The sequence below is a fragment of the Protopterus annectens genome, chromosome 4.part0 (assembly GCF_019279795.1).
Source record: "Protopterus annectens isolate FY-2018-M chromosome 4.part0, PAN1.0, whole genome shotgun sequence".
Classification (NCBI taxonomy): domain Eukaryota; kingdom Metazoa; phylum Chordata; order Ceratodontiformes; family Protopteridae; genus Protopterus; species Protopterus annectens.
Genome location: NC_056733.1, coordinates 42,081,384 through 42,106,643, shown reverse-complemented (window position 1 = coordinate 42,106,643; position 25,260 = coordinate 42,081,384). Strand labels below are relative to the sequence as shown.

Genomic DNA, 25,260 nt, shown 5'->3' with positions numbered 1-25,260 from the left:
TATATTCTTAGCCCCTCTGAGGAACTGTCTTACAAGTGGGTGAGAGAATAACGGTGGATCCGTGTTGAATTCTGCAGAAATGGCTGAGGCATGGATTTTTATGGAGGAAAATGAAAGTCCACTGTTCAGCAGCTCAGCTAGATACTGTAATACCTGAGGCAAATTCAGTTTTCTAGGGTCCTGGCCTTTTTTCTCATTCCAAGAACAAAACCGTTTCCATTTTGCGGAGTAAGCCTTTCTAGTAGATGGCCTTCTGGCCTCCAGAATGACATCCTGCACCTCTTTGGGGAGTAGGGTCTGTTGTGGTGTTAAGGAATTTTCCATGCAGCGAGATTGAGTGTTTTCAGCTGACTGTGAAGAGTTTTGTAGCTGTGCTGAGTCAGCAGTAGAGGCATTGGAGGTAGAGGGCAGGGAGGAGTATGTGTTAGGCTCCTTAGGAGTGGGTACCAGTGCTGCCTTGGCCAGTCTGGAGCAATCAGTATCATCTTCGGTCTGTCTGCTCTTGCTTTCAAGAGCACCTTGGGCAGAAGAGGCAGAGGTGGGAAAGCGTACACTGTCCATGCTGTCCAACTGAATGAAAGGGCGTCCACTCTCCAGGCCTTTGGATGAAAGGTCCTTGAACAAAACTTTTCCAATTGATGATTCCTGTGAGAGGCGAAGAGATCTATGTCTGGCCTCCCCCATGCTTGGATTATCTTTGTAAACACCTGAGGATGCGACTTCCATTCCTGCGGATCTGTCATATTTCTGCTTAGATTGTCTGCCAGCATGTTTTCCAAACCTGGCAGGTACTGTGCTTGAAGTTCGATTTGCCATTCCAGAGCCAAGTTCCAAAGTGTCATGGCTAGTCTGCACAGGGGGTATGAATGTGTTCCTCCTTGTTTGTTTATGTACCACATTACTGTGGTGTTGTCTGTTCTTATCAATAATTGTCCTGGATGCAGGAGGTCCTTGAATGCTGTAATTGCATTTATCACTGCTAGCATTTCTTTTTGATTGATGTGAAGGTGCTTTTCCTTTTGGGACCATCTGCCCTGAATGCTCCTGCCTGTCATGTGCGCCCCCCAGGCATAATCTGAGGCATCTGTTGTGATGACTTGATTTGCTTGAGGCTTGCAGAATGGGAGACCTGTGTTTGCTTGACATGCTTGGGCCCACCATAGAAATTCCTTTTGCAAACATGGAATTATTGGTATTATTGTTTCCAAATTGTGGCTGTGTTGAGACCATAGGTTTTTTAGGTACCACTGAAGTTTTCTCATATGCAACTTTGCACATGGGATTAAAAGAATGCAAGATGCCATGAAGCCCAGAGCCTGCAGGATTTTTCTTGCAGTAAGCCTGGTACAATTTGCTAATATTTTGAAGTACTGAGTTAGTTGCCCTTGTTTTTCTGGCGTAAGGTAGGCCATCTAGGTGTTTGTGTCCAAGTTGGCACCCAGGAAAGTTATTTTCTGAGATGGTGTTAGCCTGGATTTCTCTTCGTTGATTGTGTATCCCAGAGAATTTAGTAACCGAGTTGCATAAGCCAAATGTTCCAGAAGTATGTGCTTGCTGTCCGCTTGGATCGGGCAGTTGTCCAAATAAGGGTAAATTTGTATCCCTTGAAGTCTGCAGTAGGCAATTACTGATGCCAGGCATTTCGTGAATACTCTGGGCGCAGTAGATAAGCCAAAGGGCAATGCAGAGAATTGATAGTGGATTGAACCTGCAAGAAATCTGAGGTATCCTCTGCAGCTTTGTCTGATTGGGACATGCAGGTATGCCTCCTTGAGGTCCAATGTTACCAGCCAAGACTCCTTGCCCAGCATGGGAAGACACTGCTGTAATGTGAGCATCTTGAATTTTGGTACGAGTAGAAATGTATTTAGGATGGATAAGTCCAAAATGGGTCTCCAGTCGGTTCCTTTCCTTGGTACCAGAAATAGTCTGGAATAAAAACCTTGACCTTGTTCGTGAGTAGGTACCTCTTGAATAGCTTTCATGTCCATGAGTTTTGAAATTTGTATTTGTGCCTCTGCCCTTTGATTGTGTGGCAGGTTTGGCATGCCTCTCATTTTTGGAAGAGTGTGAAAATGAAATCTGTAGCCTCTGTTTATAATGTCCAGGATCCATTTGTTTGTTGTGATAATATGCCAATTTCTTGTAAATAATGCCAGCTTTCCTTCCAAGGGAGCTGCCAGCTGAGACTTGCTTGGCATGAAAAGGAGGAAGTCATTGGGTTTGTTTTCTGTATTGTTGTGCACTGTCTTTGGCACCTCTTGGTGCTGGAGTTTGCCATTGTCTGCCTCTATATGATCCTTGAGATTGTCCTCTGCCCCTTGAGCGCCTGTATCTACCTCTTTGGGGCTTGTCTGTGGCTGGAAAGGACCAGTTTTTTGAAGGCCAATTTCTGCTAAAACGAGGTGGCTGTACCTGTAGAAAAGCCTTGACAGTTTGCATAGATTTAGCTTTTTCTTCCATTTTCCGTAGTATCTCCTCAGCATTAGTACCAAATAGTACATCCTTTTGTAAAGGAGCATCTAGTAGTTTAGCTTTAACATGATCAGGCAAGCTTTGTTCCCTAAGCCAGGCATGTCTACGAATGACTGATCCTGTAACAGCAGCTCTACTTGAGGCCTCTAAGGCATCATAGCCACATTGTAAGGTGTGTTTACCTACTTGTTCTGCACTATGCATCATATCCTGCAATTCCTTCAAATCTGGTTGTTCAGGCTGAGACATTTTATTTCTTAATTGTGATAACAGAAACTTCTGATATTTAAGCATATGGAACTGACAATTTAAGGCCCTCATGGCTAGGGTGGCCGAGGTGTATACCTTTTTTCCCCACCTTTCTAAGGATCTAGATTCTCTTTTGGAAGGTAGTGGATTCTTTGCTGTAGAGGCCTTCATTCCCATGGGGCCTTGAGAAATGGTTTCAGGGTCAGCATTATGGCTTTTGAAAAGAAATTGGTGAGAGTTAGGAACTCTGTAGTACCTATCAGGTTTGACTGGGGCAGGAGGCAGGGAATCCGGATTAAGACAAGCCTCCGAGTAAACATCATCAAGTATGTCCAAGACAGGAGGTATAGCCAGAGGTCTGTGTTGAGGTAACAAAAGAAATTCCCTAAGCCTTTTCTTGGAATCAGAAAAGTCTTCTCCTTCCCAATGGAAGTGTTCCCTCAAGGTGTGCAAGGTTTCCCCAAAAGAAAATCCTCTGGGGGAGATACAGAAGGAATGGACTGTTCTGCATCGGAATCTTCATAAGGAGAGTACGAGTGTTCCTCTACATCAGAATGTTCTGAGAAAATGGAGCCCTGTTCAGAAGAGGGAGAATCTTCCTCCACTCTGGGTCTCTTGTCTGGAGGGGGTTGGGAACCCCTGATAAGAGTAATTAAATCCTAAGCCATTTTCAGCATCTGCTTTTTAGGCATGGGGCCTGGGGATGGGCCCTGAGCAACAGGCCTCTTGGGATGCATGGCTGATTTGGACTTAGTAAAGGCCTTAATGGAAAAGGAAGATGAGGGCTTAAAGACACCCTGGGTGGAAGTGGACCTGTCCACATTAGGAGGCTCAACACTCACAGTGGCTTCGGTGTTTGTAGTCTGAGTAAGGGCCGAGGTACCTGCGGTCTCGGTTACAGAAGACACCGCGAAGGAAGTGTCGTCGGTAGTCAGGGACTGCATAGGCGTCTCACTGAGAACCGGACCACGTGCAGCTGGTTTTGGCGTGGTGTCGGTGGAGACCGCGGGCCTGGCGTGTCGGTCCTTGTCCTTGCATTTTTTGGACAAAACGGTAGTCGGAGTCTCCGACGACATTTTATAATCAAAGGCTTTACCAAAATAATGTTGGGCGAACTCCGCCCGACGCTTAATAGTGCGTTTATTGAAAGTCACGCAAAAGCGACAGCCCGAGACTTTGTGGTCTGGGCCTAAACAAGGTATGCAGAGGGAATGGAAATCCTTATGCGGTATTTGCTTCCCACAAGAAATACAATTGTTAACTTTGTCTGACATCGGTCTGAGGCAAGAAAAGTTTCCCCAACGGGGTACTTAGCTTTAAAGAAGACTTCGGTTTCCAATTTTTCATAAATTCAGGAGCTGGCTGACCGGCACTTGCGAACTGCTTCTGCTTTGGGCACCGCGCGGCAAAAAAGACTGAATAATATGGCATCGGCTGTGTCTTATATACCCCTGTCGCACTGACGTCAGGAAAGAAAGCGACAACAACCGACGCTGGACCTAGACTTTGGAATTCGGCCGACCGAGGACCCACCTGATGGCAGAGAACCCATATGTGATTACTGCAGCTGTATGCACGATGAACATCAACCAGAACCATAGAAGGCGCCATGGAAAAAATCAGTGCCATACTAGGGATTACAGAGCTGGCAGCAAAATCACAGTTCTGTGGGTTGGTTCTGACTAAGCCAAGGTTCATAGAGTGGGTTCCAGGACCAAGGTGAGATCCACTATCAGTACTGAAGAAGCTAGCACCAGGACTGGCGTCAGCGCCAAGGGCTCCAAATCCTGCAGGGAGGTTGAAGGAGGAAGATAAGTTGGTGTCTGTGGAGAGAAAACCTTGTCTCCGGATGGGAGGGAGGTTCTAAACAGGGTTGGAATACCTCTGGCTGCCAAGAGCTGATCCACCAGTCTAACTAGATCAAGCTTCGAAAGGCTCCTTGTGGAATGAATAGACATCCCAGAGAGAGATTCTGGACGATCAATAAAGGGACTGAGCTGCTGACCAACAAAGGGGTCAACAGATGGGGAATATTGAGTCCTGGCTATGGATTCGACCTTCGGCACCATGGTTGATTGACCAAAAAATTGTGTTGGGGTGGAAGTGACTGGTTTTACAGGGGAAACTATTCTTGGTGCTGTGAGGGTCAGAGGTATCGTTGAAGGAGTCGGTACTGTGGTAACTTTAGTCGGTTCCATAAGAATAGACGCCACCGTGGAAGGGGTCGCAGACTCTGGTGCCGAGACGGTTTTTGGTGTCTATTTCAATTGTTTAGACTTCAGCTCCATGGAAACATGGTCTTTAGATGGTTTCAGTTCCTCAGATTGAGAAGATGCTGGGACTGAGTGGGTCATCTTTTTCGCTTCTTTTTTAGGAGGCTTTGATGCCTCTGCCTCAGACAAAGCCTCTGAAAAGGGTTTTTTTAATAACCCCTTTAGGATCAATTTGTTGTGACGCTCTGCAAGGGTCCAGGCGTTTGAGAGATTTGATTGTATGTCTTCTGGTGTAGTGTACATTTTAGGATGTGATTGTTCCCCACCCATGTGGTATATAGGTCAGACCACTAGGAAGGTTAAGATTCGCATTCTAGAACATTTGAGTGACATTAGGAGGGGTAATATGGAGAGTCCAGTAGCCACTCATTTTTGTAACACACATAATGGCAACACTGTTAGCTTTAGATTTAGCGTACTTGCTAGACCTCATCTTTGTTCAGGTAATTTTAAAGCTGCTTTGAACAAGCTTGAACAAAGGATGATTATAGGGTATCACACATTATTTCCTGTTGGTATGAATTTAGAATGTGGATGAAATGTATTAGTGCAGTAATATTTGTATTTATTGTATATTTATTAATATGTATGGTATATGTTACATGAAATTTAGTATGACTTGAATCTGTCTAAGTTAGTATAATATTAGAAGTTGTATTTTTATGTCTACTAAAGCTTGCTTTTGTCACAGGGTTGACAGGGTTAAAATGTTTGATGAGTTAATTAATTGATTAATTGTTCTATTTATGAATATATAAAAAGAGAATGCTTAGTTGTGTAATTGTGTCCCATTGAAGGCGAATTACCGAGGTACCAGGACAGAATTGATGGATTAAAGCTGCTTCTTTTGCTTCACCTTCTGACTCCTTAATTTTGGTGTATCCGGGCATTAAAACCCTTACAGAGTTCACACTGAGGCTGAATTTCTAAGTGTGGCACCCCAAACAATAAACGCAAAAAAGGATGCCCATCGGAGGTGGGCATCTTTCTGCCACATTTCTCACATTGCTTAAATCCAGTTTTACCTTTCTGTTTCTCAACCATTGTTAGGTAAATTACAAAATGAACAGTCATTCACACAATCACCCCAACAGTGAAACTCAACAACAGTAAAAATAAAGGTAAGTTAAAGATTATTATTTTTTTAAGTCTACCATCAATGGTAGCAAGAGAAATACCTAGAAGGGGTAAAGGAGAAGAAAAGAAAGAAAGGGAGAAAAAATACCAACAATGGTATTTAAAAGTTACCAGAGGTAAGAGAGAAGGGTGTGGCCTATACCAACTGTGGTTTGTTTGTCATTTCGGCTTTTTCCTGGTTAGGGGTTGCCACAGCGGAAATTCCGGTCCACTAATGATTGGCAGTAGATTTTTATGGTGCCAAGTTGCCAGCCCGACGCCCAACCTTCAGCGTAGGCACACCCATTCATGCATGTCTTTCGGAGGCCACTCGACCGCGGGGAGGACATGCAGACTCCACACAGAAGACACTCCAACCGAGACTCGAACAGGAGAACCTCTTGCTGTGAGGTAACAACGCTACCACTGTACTACTAACTGTGGTAATGAAGAAATACCAAATAGGTAGAAAAATAGGCAAAAACAGCACTCGCACACACAGATAGTCACTACTTTAGTAATAGAATATAAAACGACCAAGAAATATTAGAGAGAGGAGCTGTAAAGAAGACATATATTGAATAATAAAGCACTTAGCTTAAGAGCATGGCCTGACACATCCTGAAACGCTATGCAGCAAATGAGATCTGAAGGGAAGGGAAGAGGGGCACTATGGGAGCCTTAGCTTGAGAGTTTCTGTCTGGCGTGAGCTTGTTACAACAGCAGAGTCAGTTCCAAGGATGGAACCGAAACCCAACTGTCATGAATGAATGAAAACAATATCAAATAGTAGCTTTACTAACAATGGTAAAGTGAATACCTTAACTAGTAAGGTAAAGAAGAAATACGGTAATACTAATATCAAAAAAATGAGTACAGAAAGGATAAAACAATTTACTAAAAGCAGTAAAGAGAGGAAGGGCTAAAGAAAAGTTATATAAAGATGAAAAATATTTAAATTCTAATGATATTACTCACAACTTTCAAGAAATTATTTCCCTGAGCTCGAGAGAAGGCAATCCTGACTGAACTGTTAGAGCAGGAAACGAGATCTGAGGGGAATGCATTAGTTTGGGGCATTATGGATAAAGGGAGGAGCTCGAGTGTCAGATCCAAGAATCTAGAGAAAAGCAGCCAAATTGGATAAGACGCCCATATTTTGAGGAATGAATGAAAATGACAACATCAGATCATATGTTCTCGGTTACTTCTTTCTTCCCCATCACATCTCCAATATTTGCTATCTACCTGAGGAAAAAATTCTTTGAAGTCTCCTTGGGGTATAAAAATACCCATGCAAACACTTCAAAGCAAAAATGCTAAATCTTCTAGACCTTGTTGCAAATTTTTGAGTCATACATATGTCCTTTCATTGTTTCTTATGAATTGCTTATCCAATCTCTTTTCCTAATCCTTTCTAACCTCCTCTGACTGATTCCTATAGTTAGTGTGCAACATTTTAAATGCCCTACTAATTATCCCTTTTTAACAGCAACTTCTGTTCTACATTCAACTGAAAACTCTAACAGAGGAGGTCTTTCTCTAAGGATTCCCCTGTCCCTTTCTCTTTACCTAGACTCTGACGTCAATCCCTGATAGGGAAGGCAGTCTCTAGCCTGCAGTCCAAATGTCTTCTTGGCCTCATCCCATTCTATTATCTTTCTCTCTCTGATTATTTGCTCCCAATATCTTCATTCCTTTGCCAGTTTTCTCCAATATATTCCAGCCCCCTCTTGCCTATTCTCTGTACCTCTAACTGCAGTCATCCCTATCAGAAAAATCTCCTTCTACCATTCTTGTGTTGGCTTAATTCTTAGAATACCTTCTGCTACTTTACAAATATAATATTCTGTATGGTTGTTGTAATTCTTCTTAAGGATCTTCACCCAAAAACAAACTATCTCCTTATTTCTTGACCCCCCCCTTTCCATTTCATCATTCATCCTTTCCACTATAAATTACAGTATTCTGCTTGTGTTATGTATATGAGCCTCAACAGTGTAACTGTAAAATATTCCTTCAAATCAGGTAATCCTAAACCACCTTGTTCTGTTGGAAGGATCAACTTATCCCACTTGACCCTCGCTCTCTTCCCTCCCAGATAAACTCCTTCAGCTCTGTTACTTATTGTCCACAACTTCTCCTCTGGTTGATTAAAAACATGCCTGACCTGCATATAAAAGTAACCTGCGTAACACTGAGAACAGAGGCAAGGCTTTGAGACAGTCAGTGTAATTTTTATGATTTTGGCCCTTGATTTTCTTGATGGGAAGGTACTGTCTAAACACCACCACTTCCGAGGCACTTGCCTACCATCATAAATCTGCTCTGGAACCCTGAAGTTTAAAATTAGCTTCAAATTTCACCATTAAGTTTCAGCATGCCTGTGTTAAGTGTTTGGACAGGTACATACCAAAGAGAGCAATATATTCAATGAGCAGCTCATTTCCACAGAGCTCAGCAAGGCTCAGTTCCTCAGAGGTCAGCAAAGCATGGCATCCTAGCCTCTGTTCCTAAAGAGTTTTACTTGCATCCAGTGCCATCCAGGCAAACATAAATACTTTTGTTTGATAAATTGCACTTATTTAAATATAAATAATTTAAACAAATCACTGCTGTTTCCTCAACTTATTTATACATTTATAGGTTCATAAGTAAGTACTAGCTAGCTGCCCTTATGGTCCATTTTAAGCCTAGCCAGTTTCTCTTTTTTATGTTCAAAATAATCTATCCTGTTTGGTTACAGACTGGCCTTAGACTTTCCATGGTCAATAATTATATACAACCCCCCCCCCCCCGTGAGAAAAAACGGGATCATACCATAGATAATTTGAGGACACCCTTGCATGAGATAAAGCATTTAGGAGCTGCATCTATCCATTAGTAGTACAGGGAGCAGTCATATGGTAAATACTCTGTTTCCCATCCACAGATCTAAGTAACGCTTGAAAATGGACAGGGATGAACTCTGTGTTATGTGGATGGGGAGTCTATTCCATAGCAGCAGTATCCTCTGCAAAATATACCTGTCCCTCCAAACTGTTCTGTTGATGTTGTGGAAGAGGTTTAGATCCCTAGCCAGAGTATTTCTGATGCCATCTGACTTGCTGATGTGCCATAAATCCATCAGTAATGGGCCAGGGGATGCTTTGTATACCAGACACAAGTCACCTCTTAGCAGTCTACAGGATACAGAGTATAGTGACAGAGCTTTGAGTTGGTCCATGTAGGACATGTTGTTTAGGCCTTATATACTTTTAGTAAGGTATCTCTATGGGTGTTACAGTTGTTGCATATGACTAAATAGATACATGCAAAAGAGGGCATAATATTCAATGATTAAAGGGGAACAATGACATGCCTAGACCTAGACACAATCCCTTTGTTTATAAGCTGTGCAGTATTGAAATAATTTCTTACAACAACGGACACGTTGGTCAAAAGTTAGGACACTATCCACATAAATTCTCAAATCCTGAACAGCTGGGTCAATTTGTAGGGGTATACTGTCAATGTGGTAGCTCCATAAAGTAGACGACTTCCCAAAGAATACAATAATGCATTTTTTGACGTTTAGATTCAGACCAAGATATTGATGCTGGTTATTTATTTGAAACAAACCTTCCTTCAGGATGGCTAATCATTTGAGGATTCAATGACTGCTCCAAGCTTGTAGTAATCTGATAACTTAATCAGCCAGAGACCTTTGGTATTGACCTTTACTTCAGAAAAGTAGATGCCAAACAGGAAACAGGAGAGGTCCTAGCACAGAACCGGGGGGGGGGGGGTCACACTGCTGACTGGTCTCTTTGTTGAGCTAACTTACCCTGTTTTGATTACCTGTATATCATCTGTGAGCCAGCTGGCATTCCAGTGGGTGACATATAAGTTTATTCCCAGTTTATTTAGCTTTTCTACTATGCCTGAGTGGGTAATTGTGTCAAAAGCTTTGGTCAGGTCAAGTTACCTGGTGTGTACCATTTTGCCTTCATCCATTGCTTTGATGACCTTTTAAAAAAAATCCACCAGGTTCAGTAAGCATGATCTGCCCTTGATGAATGCAAACTGAGACTGGTCTAGTGTTTGGAGGTTCCCTATGTCCTGATTGATTAAATCCATGATAAGTCTTTCCATGGCTTTGCACATGAGGCTGGTCATACTTTTGAGTCTATAATTGCCTGGGTCTGTGGAAGGTCCTCCCTTATGCAGGAGAATGGCTGTAGCTGTTCTGCATTTGTTTAGTACAAAACTGCATGGAGGCTGAGATTGAACAGTATTGTTAGGGGTGTGGCTAAATCGTACCTCATGCTACTTAAGATGCATATGGGGATATTGTCAGGACCCATCAATGCAGTATTTTTAGCTTTTGATAGCACTTTAAGGACTTGGTCCTGTCTGATTGCTGATGTTGAGCCAGTTCCAAGAATATCTTGAGGAACAGATGGAGGGGAGAGAGGGATAAAGTTAAAGCAAAATTTATTAGCCAGTAAGTAAACTATATCTTCAATCTCAGTGTAGGTAACATCATTCACAATAAGTTCAGTGCATTGCTGCCTTATGCTTTTGCGGTTAAGAATGTAACTAAAAAAATGCCTTGTGACAGTCTTTTGCTTGGGTAGCTATTTCAGCTTCAAATTTGAAAAAAATAAAGTAAAATAATAAACAATCCAGCCAAAAAATTTAACTTTTTTACTTGAAAAAAGTGCTTTTCGCACTGATGCTTCTGTTAGACTGTTTGTCTTGAAATCACCTTTCTAAAGGGACTATCTAGCTAGTTGTTTAAGTTTCTTTAAGGTAGAAATGCATTTGGGACACCCTTTTATGGCATTTTTACATTAGGAGGACTGGTATTATTTACCTAGTGGCTGCATGCATTTGCCTGGTCTATTTGAGTTGGGAAACACACAAAAGGGATCCAAGTGTAATCGTTTTACTGGCCAGAAGGCTCATTAGTCAGTCTTCCATATTTTCAGTACCGGCATACATTTGGAGCATTTGCACAGAGCAGCTCACTGCACAGGGGTGATTAGCAGTGCCTTGTACAGAAGCAAACACCTAGAAACCAAATTTTTCAAATGAACTGCCCATAAAACAGTAAGCATACAGCAAATACTTTGTCCACCAACAAGCTTAGAGCAGCTAGTTTGTACGTCAAGTGGCAATACAATTATATTTAGCAGAATTTAGCATTTTATAGCCATCTTCCCCAGTAAGGCATCCTTAATAGCCTTCTGTAAACTCCTGTGTGCCATACCCTTGTAGCTCATCAATTAAAGAACCAGACAATATGGATATGCAATTTCCTAATTTCTCTGCAGCCAGCTTGGTTGATATGAGTATCATGAGGCAATGCAACAATTGCTCATGTTTACTGATAACCATTCAATCCTTAAAGTAACAGGTACAGTATGTGACAGGTGTACAGACACAATTTTACTAGAGGCTGTAGCCACATACAAGCACACATCAGATTGTCAAAACCATGCACACAACACCATCACACCTAGCACACAACACACACACAGACCAACATATGCTGAGGCACTTAAATGCAATGTTCCTAAGCAACAAAGACCTCCTAGACTGCCCATTGGCAAAGCATATCCTCAACAAACCCAAAAGCACTCAACAAAAACATCTAACACCAACAGAACCAAGATGCTTTCTTCCAAAAAAAAAAGGAAGCCCATCTGTTGGTCCCCTGCCATTAACAAACTACAACAGAAGGAAGTATCTGTTACAGAAAAAGGTGAGGTCCCAAGACTGGAAAAACTCCCTTATTAGCCTCAACAAAAAGTTGAGATTCCTCATCAAAACCTCTAAAGCTAGCTATGAAGGCAGAATTGCGGCAGACACTAAAAACGATCACAAAGCCTTCTACAGTTATAACAAAAATCTCCACGGCAATACCCAGATTTGCTCTGAGTTACTGCACAAGGGTACCTCCTATACTGAGCCAACAGATATTGCCAACATACTGGCCGACAGATTCAGTACCAACTTTACCCCCCCCCCCCACCAAGAACCAATCACAATACTGTAAGAATGCCAGGCACCCAGCATTACTGCAGTACAGGTTCAAGCTGCATTGTCCAAGGCCAGGAATACAACTTCCATAGGACCTGACAATATCCTTGGTTGTGTTCTACATGAAGTACAAAGTGAACTGTCACCACACCTGTGTGACCTATTCAATCATAGCCTCACCTCAAACGTTGTCCCTACAGAATGGCGCACTGCTACAGTCATCCCTCTCCATAAAGGGGGAGTGACTACAGACCCTGAGAATTATCGTCCCATTAGCCTGAAAAGTCTGATATGCAAGGCTATGGAGTGCATCATCATGGACCTAATTAACAAGGATATAGGGAATCTCCAAACTCTGGATCCCACACAATTTGGTTTTGTGAAGGGTAGATCATGCCCACTCAACCTGATTGAATTCTTTGAGTCAGTCACCAGAGCTGTGGATGAGGGCAAGGCAGTTCATACAGCCTACCTCGATCTGGCCAAGGCTTTTGATACCATTCCCTCATACTCAGGAATTATTGATAGACTCACTAAACTAGGCATCAACCCCTATATCACTAGGTGGGTTGCAAACTGGTTCACAGACAGAACCCACAGTGTGAAAGTAGCAGATTCCAAGTCAAGACTGCCAACCAGTCACGAGTGGAGTCCCACAGGGATCAGTCCTGGGTCCTCTTCTGTTTGGCATCTACTTCTCAAAAGTCCAGGACAACGCGGAGGGACTCTGGCTGACCAAGTTCACTGACGATTGCAAGCTGGGAGCCATTATTAACTCCCCAAGTGATGTAGACATCCTACAGAAAGGCCTCACTGAGACCAACGACTGGTGTCGGAACCATGGCCTTAAGCTTATTGCCAAAAAAAAATGCGTCATCATTCCCTTTGGGAAAAACTCCATTCCCACTAATTACCACATTGATGGTAGCTCACTGAAGGTATTATAAGAGATCTGGGGACACAGGTTGACAGCAACCTCTCCTTTGACCACCACATTGCCACTGTGGTCAGAAAGTCCTTCTATGTGGCACATCTCATTACCAAGGGTTTTGCATCCAGGAAGAAAGAGGTCATCATCTCTCTCTACTCTTCCCTCATTAGACCAGTCATCGAGTATAATGCCCCATTTGGCATGTACCTCACTAAACACCTGCAACAGCTGGAAAGGCCATAAAAGTACCCCATGAAGAGGATCCTAGGCCTTAAACACATGCCCTACATGGACAGACTAAAAAAACTCCAGCTTTTCTCTGTCTCATATCGTCTATTAAGATGTAATCTCTGCTTGACTTACAAAGCCATGTCTAACCCAGCCCTGTAAGAAATGTTACACCTACAGAAATCCCAATCCCTCCGCACCACATGGTCCAGGGACCTAAACCTCATTACCACAATCAACAGAACATGCTGGAGGGACAGGTTCATAACCCAGAGACTGCCCATGCTCTGGAATAGACTTCCCATACATGTCAAGCAAAGCACCTCACTGGCCCTTTTCAAGAGAAATCTTGATGAGTGGATGGGAAAAAGAATGTTCACCCCAGAGATTACTCCAGTGGCTCTACATAATAGAGGGACCAGGAAGTAATGGTGATATGATGCCAGGGCACTTCTATAGGCTAGGCTTGTAAAGGCTCCAGAGCCGTTGGCCTAGTACACACCTATGAACCTATGAACATACAGCCACACTCAGTGGATCACCACATGCAAATGCCATAAGGAAAGCAAACTCACTACTTAGGACTCTAGTCATAGGGGACTCCAATGTAAGACATACTGATGCCCCTCTAATCAGTCTGAACAAGGAGAAATTAATGGTGAATTGCCTATCTGGAGCCAGGATCTGCCAAATTACGCACACACTCAAGTCATTGCACCACAGGCAGCAGTATTATTCCATTACAGGTCCATGTACAGTTAAATTACCTGAGATGTATATAGATGGACTATTAAACATTTAACAACTAGCTGAGTTTCTGATGTCATTCTAAGGGGATCCAATATTTGTCAGGATGTGAGGATATGGTTAACAGATTGCATTGCTTTGTTAGGGCTGGTCTGCACCTGTGCCCTCTAGGCTTTTGAATACTGGCTAAAACTTTATCCACCTCCCATACTGTCTTTTTTAAGCAATGTCAAATTGACAAACCTACCAAAATAGCAAAATCAACTCAACTGACCCTCAGGGTGTTACTATTCAATGCCAGGAGCCTAAACAAAAATTTACACTTCCTTCAAGCCCTCCTCACCCCAGAGAATATAGACATCTGTGCAGTTACTAAGACATGGTATAAAGCTGCAGACTATACCCTAGCAGTGCAAGGTTTAAGTGCCTTCCACACTTTTAGACCAGTAACTGCACAGACAGGGGCTAAAGGTGGAGTGTCTCAATATAAATAAAAAACAAGCAAGTTGTTGGTTAAACAGGGTGATGTGCTGGAGTTTCTCCATGTACAAATAACCATAGATAAAATCATGCACCATATCCTAGCTAGCTATAGGTCACCCTCCATGTCCCAAGAAACTCACAGCGCTTACTTTGACCTACTGGAGACACTCACCATCCAGCCAAACACTAAGCTCATTAATCAAAGTCTTGGAAGACTTTAATTAACCCTCTATAGTGTGTGGATCTTACACAGCCTTAAATCTGCAAGCAAAGAGATTCCTTGACTTCATAAATACAAATGTCCCTGATCAGATGCATATGCCCACTACAGACTCCAACATACTGGACCTCATAATCACTAATATAGGAAAACCTTGCATTAACCCCCCCCCCCCCATCATGTCACGTCCTCCCTGGTAAGGGCTAACCATAAAATTGTCTCCTTCAAAATCAACTCGATAACCCCAGTAAACCCAGTAACAGTCAAGAACTATTCATGGCAAACTACCTTTCATTACACAGTCTTCTTCTTTTGGTATTTCCTGGTTGGTTAGGGGTTGCCACAGCGGATCACCTACAATACTTTTTCAAAATTCAGTGCCCCTCCAAACTCAGAGAAAACAGCAGAAACTCTATACAACCATGCCAATGGCTGCATAGAGGCTGCTGTACCCACCAGAAGTAATTACAAACTAACTCCAAAACAAACTGCCCCAATGGCATTCCAAATTAAACAGGATAAACAACAAAAGGAAAAAAGTCATGTCTAAAATCAGGAGTGTAACTCCCATAAAGATAAGAACTCTCTTATCAAACTAAACAGGCACCTAAGAGGGCTAATTAAGTTCAATAAAGCCAATTTTGAGGTTAAAATAGCCTCTCAGTCAAAAGAGACATGAGACCTTCATCAGCTACGTCATAAATCTCAAAGGTAGCACACAGCAGTGTGATGAAGTGGTTGGTTAATGGTGCCACATTCACTGAGCCGGGTGATATAGTGAATCTGTTGACTAACAAATTAATCTCCAGCTAACCCCCAATACATACCCTCAAATATAACCCCTCCAACTATAAACAGAGAGCATGTCCTGGCTCCGCTCCCTAAGACCAAGAACACAGCCTCAATGGACACTGGCAATATCCCGGGACGCCTCCTTAATAGTCTAAAATATGACTTATCAGAGCCACTGGAGCCACTATTTAACTAGAATCTCAAAACAGACTTTCTGCCATGAAAATGGAGGAATGCAATGGTCATACTCTTTCATAAAGGCGGACCATCAACAGATCCTGGAAGCTTCATACCCATTAGTCTAAATAATCTTATATGCAAAGGCATGAAAAGAATTATCATGAAATTGCTCAACAAAGACATAGGAGACATCCAGACAATGGATTCAACCCAGTCTGGCTTTGACAGAGGAAGATCATGTCTACTGAACCTGGTGGTCTTCTTTAAAAAGGTCACCAAAGCAATGGCTGAAGGTACTACAATGCATAGTGTCTACCTTGACCTGGCTAAGGCATTTGATAAAATACCCCACTCAAGCATTGTTAACAAACTCAGGGAATTAGGCATAAACCCCTATATAATGCTCTGGATAGCAAGCTGGTTCACAAACAGGACCCAGGAAGTTAGGATCAGTCAGACCACCTCCGCAAAGAGGCCTGTCAACAGTGGAGTCCCTCAGAACCCCATGCTGGGCCCACTTCTTATTTGGCATCAACTTCTTAGAAGCCAATGTCAAAGGCCTCTGGCTGACAAAGTTTGCAGATGACTGCAAACTGGGAACAGACACAGAATCCCACATAATGCAACCCCCCTTATGGCTGGGTCTAACACAGACAAATGACTGGTGCCAAAGCCATGGATTAAAATTCAATGCTAAGAAATGTATTATGGTTCCTTTTGGGAAGTGAGCCACCACAATAAACTATGTCATTAATAGAACACACCTAAGAGTTCAATCACTAGTCAGGGATCTGGGAATACATGTACACAGTAACCTAGCTTTCGACCAATATATGTCCAAGGAAGTAAGAAAATCCTTAATTGCTGCTCAACTTATAAGTAAGGGCCAGACATCCAGATCCAGGGAAGTCATACCACAATATTTAGACCTCATCAGACCCATCATAGACTATAATGTCCCCTGCAGTATGTATCTGACCAAAAATATATAGCAACTGGAATGTCCACAAAGGTTCCTTACAAAAAGAATGAAGGGCATAAACACAATGCCAAATGTCGATTGCCTCAAATCACTATCTCTATACTTGGTCTCCTACAGACTACTGAGAGGTGATTTATGCCTGGCATACAAGGCACCCTTGGACCCCGGTCTGATGAAGCTTTTGCACATCTGCAAAACAAACAGCATTAGAACCAGTAGGTTCAAAGATCTAAACTGCAACATAAACAGGACATATTGGAGAGACAAATATTTATCATAGAGAATTCCCATCCTAAGGAATAGGCTTCATATCTATGTGAACAAAAGTCCCTCCGTAACCTTATTCAAGTGCATCTTGAAACACTGAGTGGGAAATCGGAAATTCACTCCCTGGTGTGGTGCCTGTCTACTGATGGACAGAAACAGCCAGTAAATCATGTCATAATCAAAAATTACCATCTATATAAATGTCTAAAACATAAAACGTGTGGATTACATTTGGGTTACACTGCTAGACTTACAAAGGCTTAGTGATCATTAGCCTAGTATACACCTATGAACCTGTAAATGCCAAATACAGTGGAATGATCACATCCCTGGACCTAGACTCTATACCCTTACTAATAAGTGCCCAAAGACAAAGCACTTTCTTACAATAGTGGATACATGATGATCAAAGGAGAATTTGTAGTCAATATAGGTTCCGATGTCCCTAACTACTAGATTGGTTTTCAGAGGATGCATTGTCAATTTGATCATTACAGGGTATTTTGTGCGTGTTGAAGGAGACTATTACACATTTTTTGGCAAGTAGTTTTAGTCCATGCTTATGACATAAGGTACTTGTTTCGTAAAGGCCCTCATGGAATATTTTGGTATCCTCTGGTGAGTTTGTGGTGGCACCAAGTTTACAGTCATCTGCAGGCTTGGTCAACCATAAACCCTTAACATTAGAGCTGACGTCTGAGAAATAAATGCCAAAGAGGAGTTTTAAAGGGCTGAACCCTGGAGAACCCTCTAGTGACTGGTCTTTTGGGGGAGTTAAACCACCTACCCTAACTGCCTAGGTTCCGTTTGTGAGCCAATTTGCTATCCAATGATTTATACAAAGATTAACATTTGGTTGGGAGAGTTTATCAACAATACCAGAGTGTGGGATGGTGTCAAATGAATTGTGAGGTCTGGATATGTGGTATGTGCCAATTTTCCCCTCATCCATCACTTCGGCAACCTTTTTGAAGAAGTCAACCAGGTTAAGCAGACAGGATCTGCCCTTGAAAAAAATAAACTGGCTTCAGTCAAGAGTTTGTAGGTTACCTATATCCTAATTTGTTAATTTTATGATGCTCCTCTCCATAGCCTTATGGATGAGGCTGATCAGACTTACAAGTCTACTAATACCAGGGTCTGTTGACACCCCACTTTTGTGAGGATGATGGCTGTCATTGTCCTTCATTCTTCTGGCACAAAAACTGTTTGGAGGTTGATACTGAGTACACTCTGTAGGGGGGTTTGACAGGTCTTGTTTCAGGCTGGCAAATTGGCAGCTTAGTATATTATCTGGCCTCACAGAAGTAGTGTTCTTGGCCTTGGAATGTGCTTTAAGCTATTGTTCTTGGGAGATTTGAAGGGGTGTAGATGTGGGTATGTGATCTGGGAATGTTGGGGAAAAAGGCAGGGTTGAAGTTGAGCTAAATTTACCTGCAAGTAGACTGGTTATGCCCTCAAGCTCTGAGTATGTGATATCATTTACTATAAGGTCTGTGCAGTGCTGGACATTGTTTCTGAAGTTTCTAACATGAAGAAGGCCTTATGGTTGTCTTTTGCCTGGATGGCTATTTTTACCTCATTTCTAGTTTTGGTTGATTTGATCAGGGACCAGGGTTCATTGTTAAGTGTAGCAAGAGCATTTCTGACATTTTGTGATTTACTGTTGTGTACAACTAGATTTTCCTTTTACTGTACGGCCTATTTACATTTTGGATTTCACCACAGGGATTTATTTTTAAGTTTGGCATTGTATGTACTTTGAAGGGGAAGGGGGATAAGATTCACCCATGCAGCTATTCAAATGTGCAAAGAATTTGGCAGTGAAGAATTCTATATATGCAGTGGGGGTCATCGGGTTGGATGAGGATACTGAATTTAGCCAGGTCATCACTCAGCTTTAGTAGAGTAGTCTTTTCATAACCTCTGAATACTGAGATATATGAAGAAGCTTCCAGCTTCAGTCTTACAGAGAAAGTGACTGATTTACTGTTCAATTTGACTTGGGAGGAAGTTACAACTGGTGGAGAATAGAGCTGTTCCATATTAGTGAGGAAAAAGTGCAGGATTTTGTCTTCCCTAGTTGAGAAGCAGATTAACTGGTGCAGAGAGTTTGTACTTATGAATTTCAGAAATTTCTAGGCATGCATGTTAGGGGATATAGAAGTCTCCCAGTCGATGATGTGGCAGATGAAGTCCCCTAGAAGAATGGTGTTTGGCTTAATGCATCAGGACTCCACACTAGTTAGGTAGTCAGGGTGGAGATATGCGCCAAGGAGGAGCATAGAGTGTGCCCTGTAGTTAGCTATGATGTGATAAGGGGTTTTATTAATGGCAAGCTGAACATACCATGCTAAATTGTTATCCTCTCTAAAAAGCCTGGAGGTGAAATTTTGTTTTCGAATAGAGTGACACCATTACCTTTCGTGCCTTTGTCTAGTGCAGTGGGTCTAAACTTGTGGTATGTGTTGAAACCCTGCACTAATGGGGTGCTCTATACGGTCTTGAACTACATCTCCATGACGATGCATACATCTGTACAATTTAGAGCTGCAACTGCCTGAAGGGAGTGAAGTATTCTTGTTGAGGTTCCTAGAGTTGAGTAAGAGTACATTTATGTTATCCAGATTCCGTTTGGATAAGTTGAAGTGGTGGACAAGGTTTTAGCTAATATATGAAAGCCTTGGGGTGACAGATGCAGTTCATCTCTGGCAAAGCAGTTAGGACTATCTACTATCTCCTCCCAAATTGATATATACTGGACTCCCCTTGAATGACAATAGAAGCTAAGCCAGTTATTGAAGCCAATAAATTTTTGTTCATATTGCAGTATCATTTTTGGTGATTATAGAATGATGCTCAAGGTTAAGTTCATACCTACTTTGGACACATCTTCAGAGAACTCCATAAATGTATCTTTGTGTCTACTTTAGTAGACCAACATTTCACTTACCCGACTTTTACTTCGCTGAGATGAAAGGACTGACAAACTCAGAAGACCGACATCCGGAACACCAAGTAAGTAACCGCTTGGTCATCCTGTTGAAATTTGCCCCTTACCCCGTGGTAGTGCAATCTCAGAGTTGGTATATTTAGTTAGGGGCGGTGGGGGCGAAGCCTCCCACATGGGTAGGTTTACTTTTGTTCATTTTTTTTTTCAGGATGGTCAAGTGGTTACTTACCTGGAGTGGTAAGTCAGTGTTCTGGATGGCAGTCTTCTGGGTTTGTCGGTCCTTTCGTCTCAGCGAAGTGAAAGTTGGTGAAGTGGAGATTTGGGTAAATGAAGTAGATCCTGATCTTTTCATATGGGTTCCCTTCAGAATGTCAAAATCCTGAAACATCGAATTTCATATGGTTAAGACCATATGATCGAAGGATCAGAATTTAGAAATTCTGAACGGAGACCTGCATACAGCACAGAATGGGAGATTTCCCTTTTTCTCACTGTAGTGCAATCTCAAAGATGGTATATTTAAGCAGTGGGGGTGTGGGGGGTGCAGGGGGGCTTGCCCCCTGGCATAAGCGTTTAACTATTTTTTTTTCTGGATTTGTTTCAGAATTTCGATATTCTGAGACATTGATTATATGATCTCGATCATATGACATTCGATGTTTCGGTATTTCGAGATTCTGAAGTGAATCCTTTCATATAGTCCAGGGAGGTACGTCTCAAGTCGTATACTCCCATGTTTACCATGATTGCATCATGTGTGTACTTCTAGTGCAACAACTTGAGTGCATGCATGGTGTGGTGAATCCTGGAACCTGATAAACAACTAACCATGACCCTCTCCTTACTCAGCCGGGTGGGTGGTGTATCACCGCATCTCACTACAGAGTCACCAATGACTAGGAAGTTTAATTGTGATGAAGCTTGCTTTCAGAATAGCCATTTCAACCAAGATGGATACAGAGGTAGTTAGAAAGTGTAAATCCATGGTTCCAGGTACTTACTAATGTAGAATGAAGAGGAAGTAAGACCTATGAGGTTTGCAGTTTATTATTGTCTGGCAGTGAGGACAGTACTGGTTACAACACTGCTACATAAAACTAGGAATCGGTGAAAATTTGCTCCTTCTCTCACCAGAAGCAAAGAATAGCACTTATTCCAAGCTACATCCTGATAAATAGTATTAAACAAGATGTTAATGGCTTCAGTATACTTTGTATTCTCTTGGTAGATACCCTAAACAGAACCTACAGCAGCTGAATGCAACAGAATGCCAGGTTGCACAAAGGCCTCGAAGTTGTTCTCACCAAAACTGCAACCAGACCACTCAATGAAGTCCAATTATCACTGCCCAGTCACAGTCCCTCAGGAATCAGTCTCCTGTTGCTCCTTCTCACACCAAAAGGAAAGCAGTAGCATTAATCTCAAACTGACTCCTAAGAAGCACTTTTCAGACTTTCTAGTGGCAAGTAATCACTAGGAAGGTCAAGAACTAATGTCCCATTGTTCCTTCTTTTTTGTGATTACTGAAAAGCAGCTTTCATTGTGCTCCTGCCTAGGATACAGCAACCAGTCAGCTTCACAAAGCTCTATCTGTCTACCACACCTATACTCTGACTGCTGATTGGCCAGCTTCTTGAAGGGAAATTAGCAATAAGAGTGTGGAAATCTTCAGGATTTTCTTGCTAATAATGGAAGAAAGAGTTTACTCGTCCTGAGCCTCTAAAGATATAAAAGTAAACAAAAATGTTATATCTCAACAACTAACACTATAACAAAGGGGGGGGGGGTTAGGCGCAGCTACTTTAGCAGTGAGAATTTGAACATCTGTTATTATGGTAATAACAAATTACACAACTGTTCTACAATCATAATTCTCATTGCTGCAGTGACCTCCGGGTTATATGGATTGATTACCTAATCAACCTCGGAGGAGAAAGGATAAGGGTTGTGTTAGGAGTAGAGCGAGTCCCCTGCAACATTTGACTTATTTGTAAGTAATAAGAATTTGTTAACAGAGCGGAAGTCCCTTACTGGACAGTAGGGGCAGTAATAAGTTTTGTAATGCAATGCATTTTTCTGGCTCATGAATGAGTTTGTGTGCTATAGTTAGTTGTGAATATGTTAGGTAGTTGTGTAATTCAAGCCAGTTTAATTAGGTTATAACAATGGTGGGTCTTATGAGTGAGACTGGTGGCAAATATAGCTATTTTATTGTAGCAGGAGGCTAGTTTCTTTCTTTGAGTATTGTTTAAGTTTGTTAGGATAGGAGCGGCACATAAGAGAGTCAGCAATAAGAAGGTGGTGGCTAAGTTTTTCTTGCAGTATCTGTAAGGAATCCATAAATATATTTATTCATGATGTGTGAAAAGACTAGTGCTTGAAGTGGTGTTACTGGACTGCTGAAAAAAAAAAGTTCTGTGGGTTCTAGGGCCTAAAATATACAGCCCTGATCCAATGAAATGACCTGATGACAGGCATAAGCCATTTAATGCCAAACCCCTTAAAATGATGTACCTTCAAACTAGGAAAACATAGATGTTCATTTTTTTAATCTTACCTTTATTCAAATATTTTTTCTCTTTCCTTTTCTTTTTTGAAGCATGTATATTATTGCTGTAGGTTCATATGCATCCCAAACTGTGTTAACTATAGATAGTATCACAGTTCCTGCTCCCTATACGTACATGATATTTTTAATGTTAACTATGTTATTAAGGTGAACAGCAGATGATGGTACCTTTTTTGCGTTCCTCATTTGTTGTCAGTTGTGTTTTTCTGTAAAGATTCCTGATGTTTTCAAGCTCTTCCTCAAGCTGTCTGCGCAATACAGCCACACCACCACATCTGTCATGATGTTTTTCCAGTGCCATCTGCATGTGAGCTAGTTCCTGTTGGACACCATAGAGCACCACACCAAGCTCCTCGCGATCCACCTTACGCTTCTTCATCTGTTCAGACTATCAAGAGAAGAAAATATTTATTTATTTTTTTATATGGGAAAAGTATTTTACATAGAGCTGCATGCTGCCTAATAAGGAACTGGTAAGATATTCATTTTAGAACCTTTCTTGATAAGCAAATATTTTCCAGATTTAGCAGACCTAGAGATGAACTCTATCAACTTTGATAAAACTCACTGGGAAGATGATAGCTTAGTGAGAGCAAGAGATACTAAAGCAGTGATAGCAGGAGATGATAAAGAACAAGCTGTAACTACCCTTTTTTGGATCTGAACAGTGATTGCTTATATAGAATAAGACTAGAAAAAAGTATACACCAGCTACTAGTAACAAAGCTAATTATAAAACTTGCACAATGTAAAATACATGGAAGTTAGCTCAGGATGGGAAAAAAATAAGGCCCTACTATTACCTAGATTGCACTGATCAGGAATTGTAGAAGAGAAAAATTCTGTTCATCCTCTCATGAATTTCAGAAAAGAGCTCCACAGCCTGGATTCACAAATCATTTGATTTCAGTGCCAATTACAAATGCACCATTTGAATGTATTGTTTTGGAAACTGTTGGGCCATTTTGTAATATTTAGTAAAATATATCAGTATATCATGGTCACAGTAGACAACACCAGAAATTTTCCAAAAGCTATACCATTATGGCTAATGCCAAGTCTGATGGTATTATTCCCTAGAATGTTTAAAAATGACACTTATCAACCAAGACACATTCTTAATGTTCAATATGCCAATGTTTTCAAGGTTAAGCACTTAAAAACATCAGTTTACCATCCACCAGCTGATAATTTAGTACAGAGGTTCAACAAAACATGTATTTTTATTTAGTTATTGTTTGTTGACCAGGTTAGGCCGACTACACCAATGTCCACCTTTCAGGAAGACCTGAGGTAGTATTCATACTGACTTGGGGGAAAATAGCCAGAAAACGAGGGTACTTCCTCTACTCTTTTTTTTTTTTTTCCTTTCAATAAGTGTAGTGGGATCTTTTACATCCAAATGATCTACCACTAACTCAGGCAGATGTGACCTTGGTTTAATTTCTCATCCAAAGGGCGGTACATTTAGGAAAGTAGCACCCTCTTATGTTGCATTGTTAGTATTGGAAAAATTAATTCAAATACCTTTTTTGGAAATAGAACCCCTACTCTTCTGCTCTTCCAGTACCAAACATAACTGTACTACTTGTAAGCCATATTCATGCTAAAAAAAGTAACAAATGCTAAGAAACAGGATCAGCTATTAACCTTATTAGATTGCAATACTAGAAATGATACAAATGTAAGCAGGTTTACCCCATTTTAATTCTTCTTTGTTTTTACACCTATATTAAATTATCTCTTAAACCACAGGCATACATAAATAGAAAAAAAATACAATATTAACATTTTTCACTAACATGCATTATGTATTACATATATGTTTTCTTTCTTTTTAACAACTGTTATTCACTCCAATATAACATAAATTGCACAGTTCCCGATTCCATTAAACTTCATTCCTCCTGCTGAATATTATTCCATTTATTTCTATGTAAATTTTCTCATTCTCTTTCCTAAAGATCCACCTCCACTTCTTTTTTATCTTTTACAATACTCAGTACTTCAATTACAGTTTATTTAGATTTTAATTTCCATTTTTCTACATTTTTTTTGGCAGCCATTAGCATTAAACTTAGTAAGGGTACAATGTCTAGGTAATTCAGATCCTGTGTTCCAGCTCAAAAGAATAATTTCATTAGTTACATTCTTTTATTCCCCCAATATTTTTGTAGATTACTGTGCAGATATATATATTTTTTAAATCTGCCAACTCTTTACACTCCCAAAACACATGTTCTCAAAGTACCTCTTTTCTTTCCAATCACACCTCAAGCAATTGCTATACACCCAAGGAAAAATTCTGTAAAGTCTGCTTGGGGTATAGAAATAACTATGCAAACACTTTTAAGCAAAAATCCTAAAACTTCCGGACGTTGCTGCATACTTGGGAGCCATACAGATGTCCCCCTACTGTTCCTTTGTCAAATGTCTTTCAAGTCTCTTTTCCCAATCTTTTCTAACCTCCTCTGATTGATTCTTAAAGTTATCATGAAATATTTTATATATCCTAATAATTATCCCTTTTTAAAAATAAGTTTCTGGTCTTTCACTTAGCACTCAACCCCATCCCCTTCTCTTTGATTATACTCTGAAATCAATACCTAGTAGGGAAAGCAGTCTTTAACACACAGTCCAAACTTCTGCTTAGCTTTATCCCACTCTACTACCTTTTCCCATCTAGACATTTGTTCACTTAGCACTCAACCCCATCCCCTTCTCTTTGATTATACTCTGAAATCAATACCTAGTAGGGAAAGCAGTCT

General features: G+C 41.2%; 1 protein-coding gene across 1 annotated transcript in view; it reads right to left on the bottom strand.

Moving 5' to 3' along the window:
• The window catches only part of CCDC40 (coiled-coil domain containing 40), a 1,637,270-nt gene that overhangs the window by 1,185,046 nt on the left and 426,964 nt on the right, over nt 1-25,260 (bottom strand). The window contains exon 6 of the mRNA XM_044068074.1: nt 22,661-22,880. Coding sequence (XP_043924009.1) covers nt 22,661-22,880 — 220 coding nt within the window. The remainder of the gene's footprint in view (nt 1-22,660; nt 22,881-25,260) is intronic.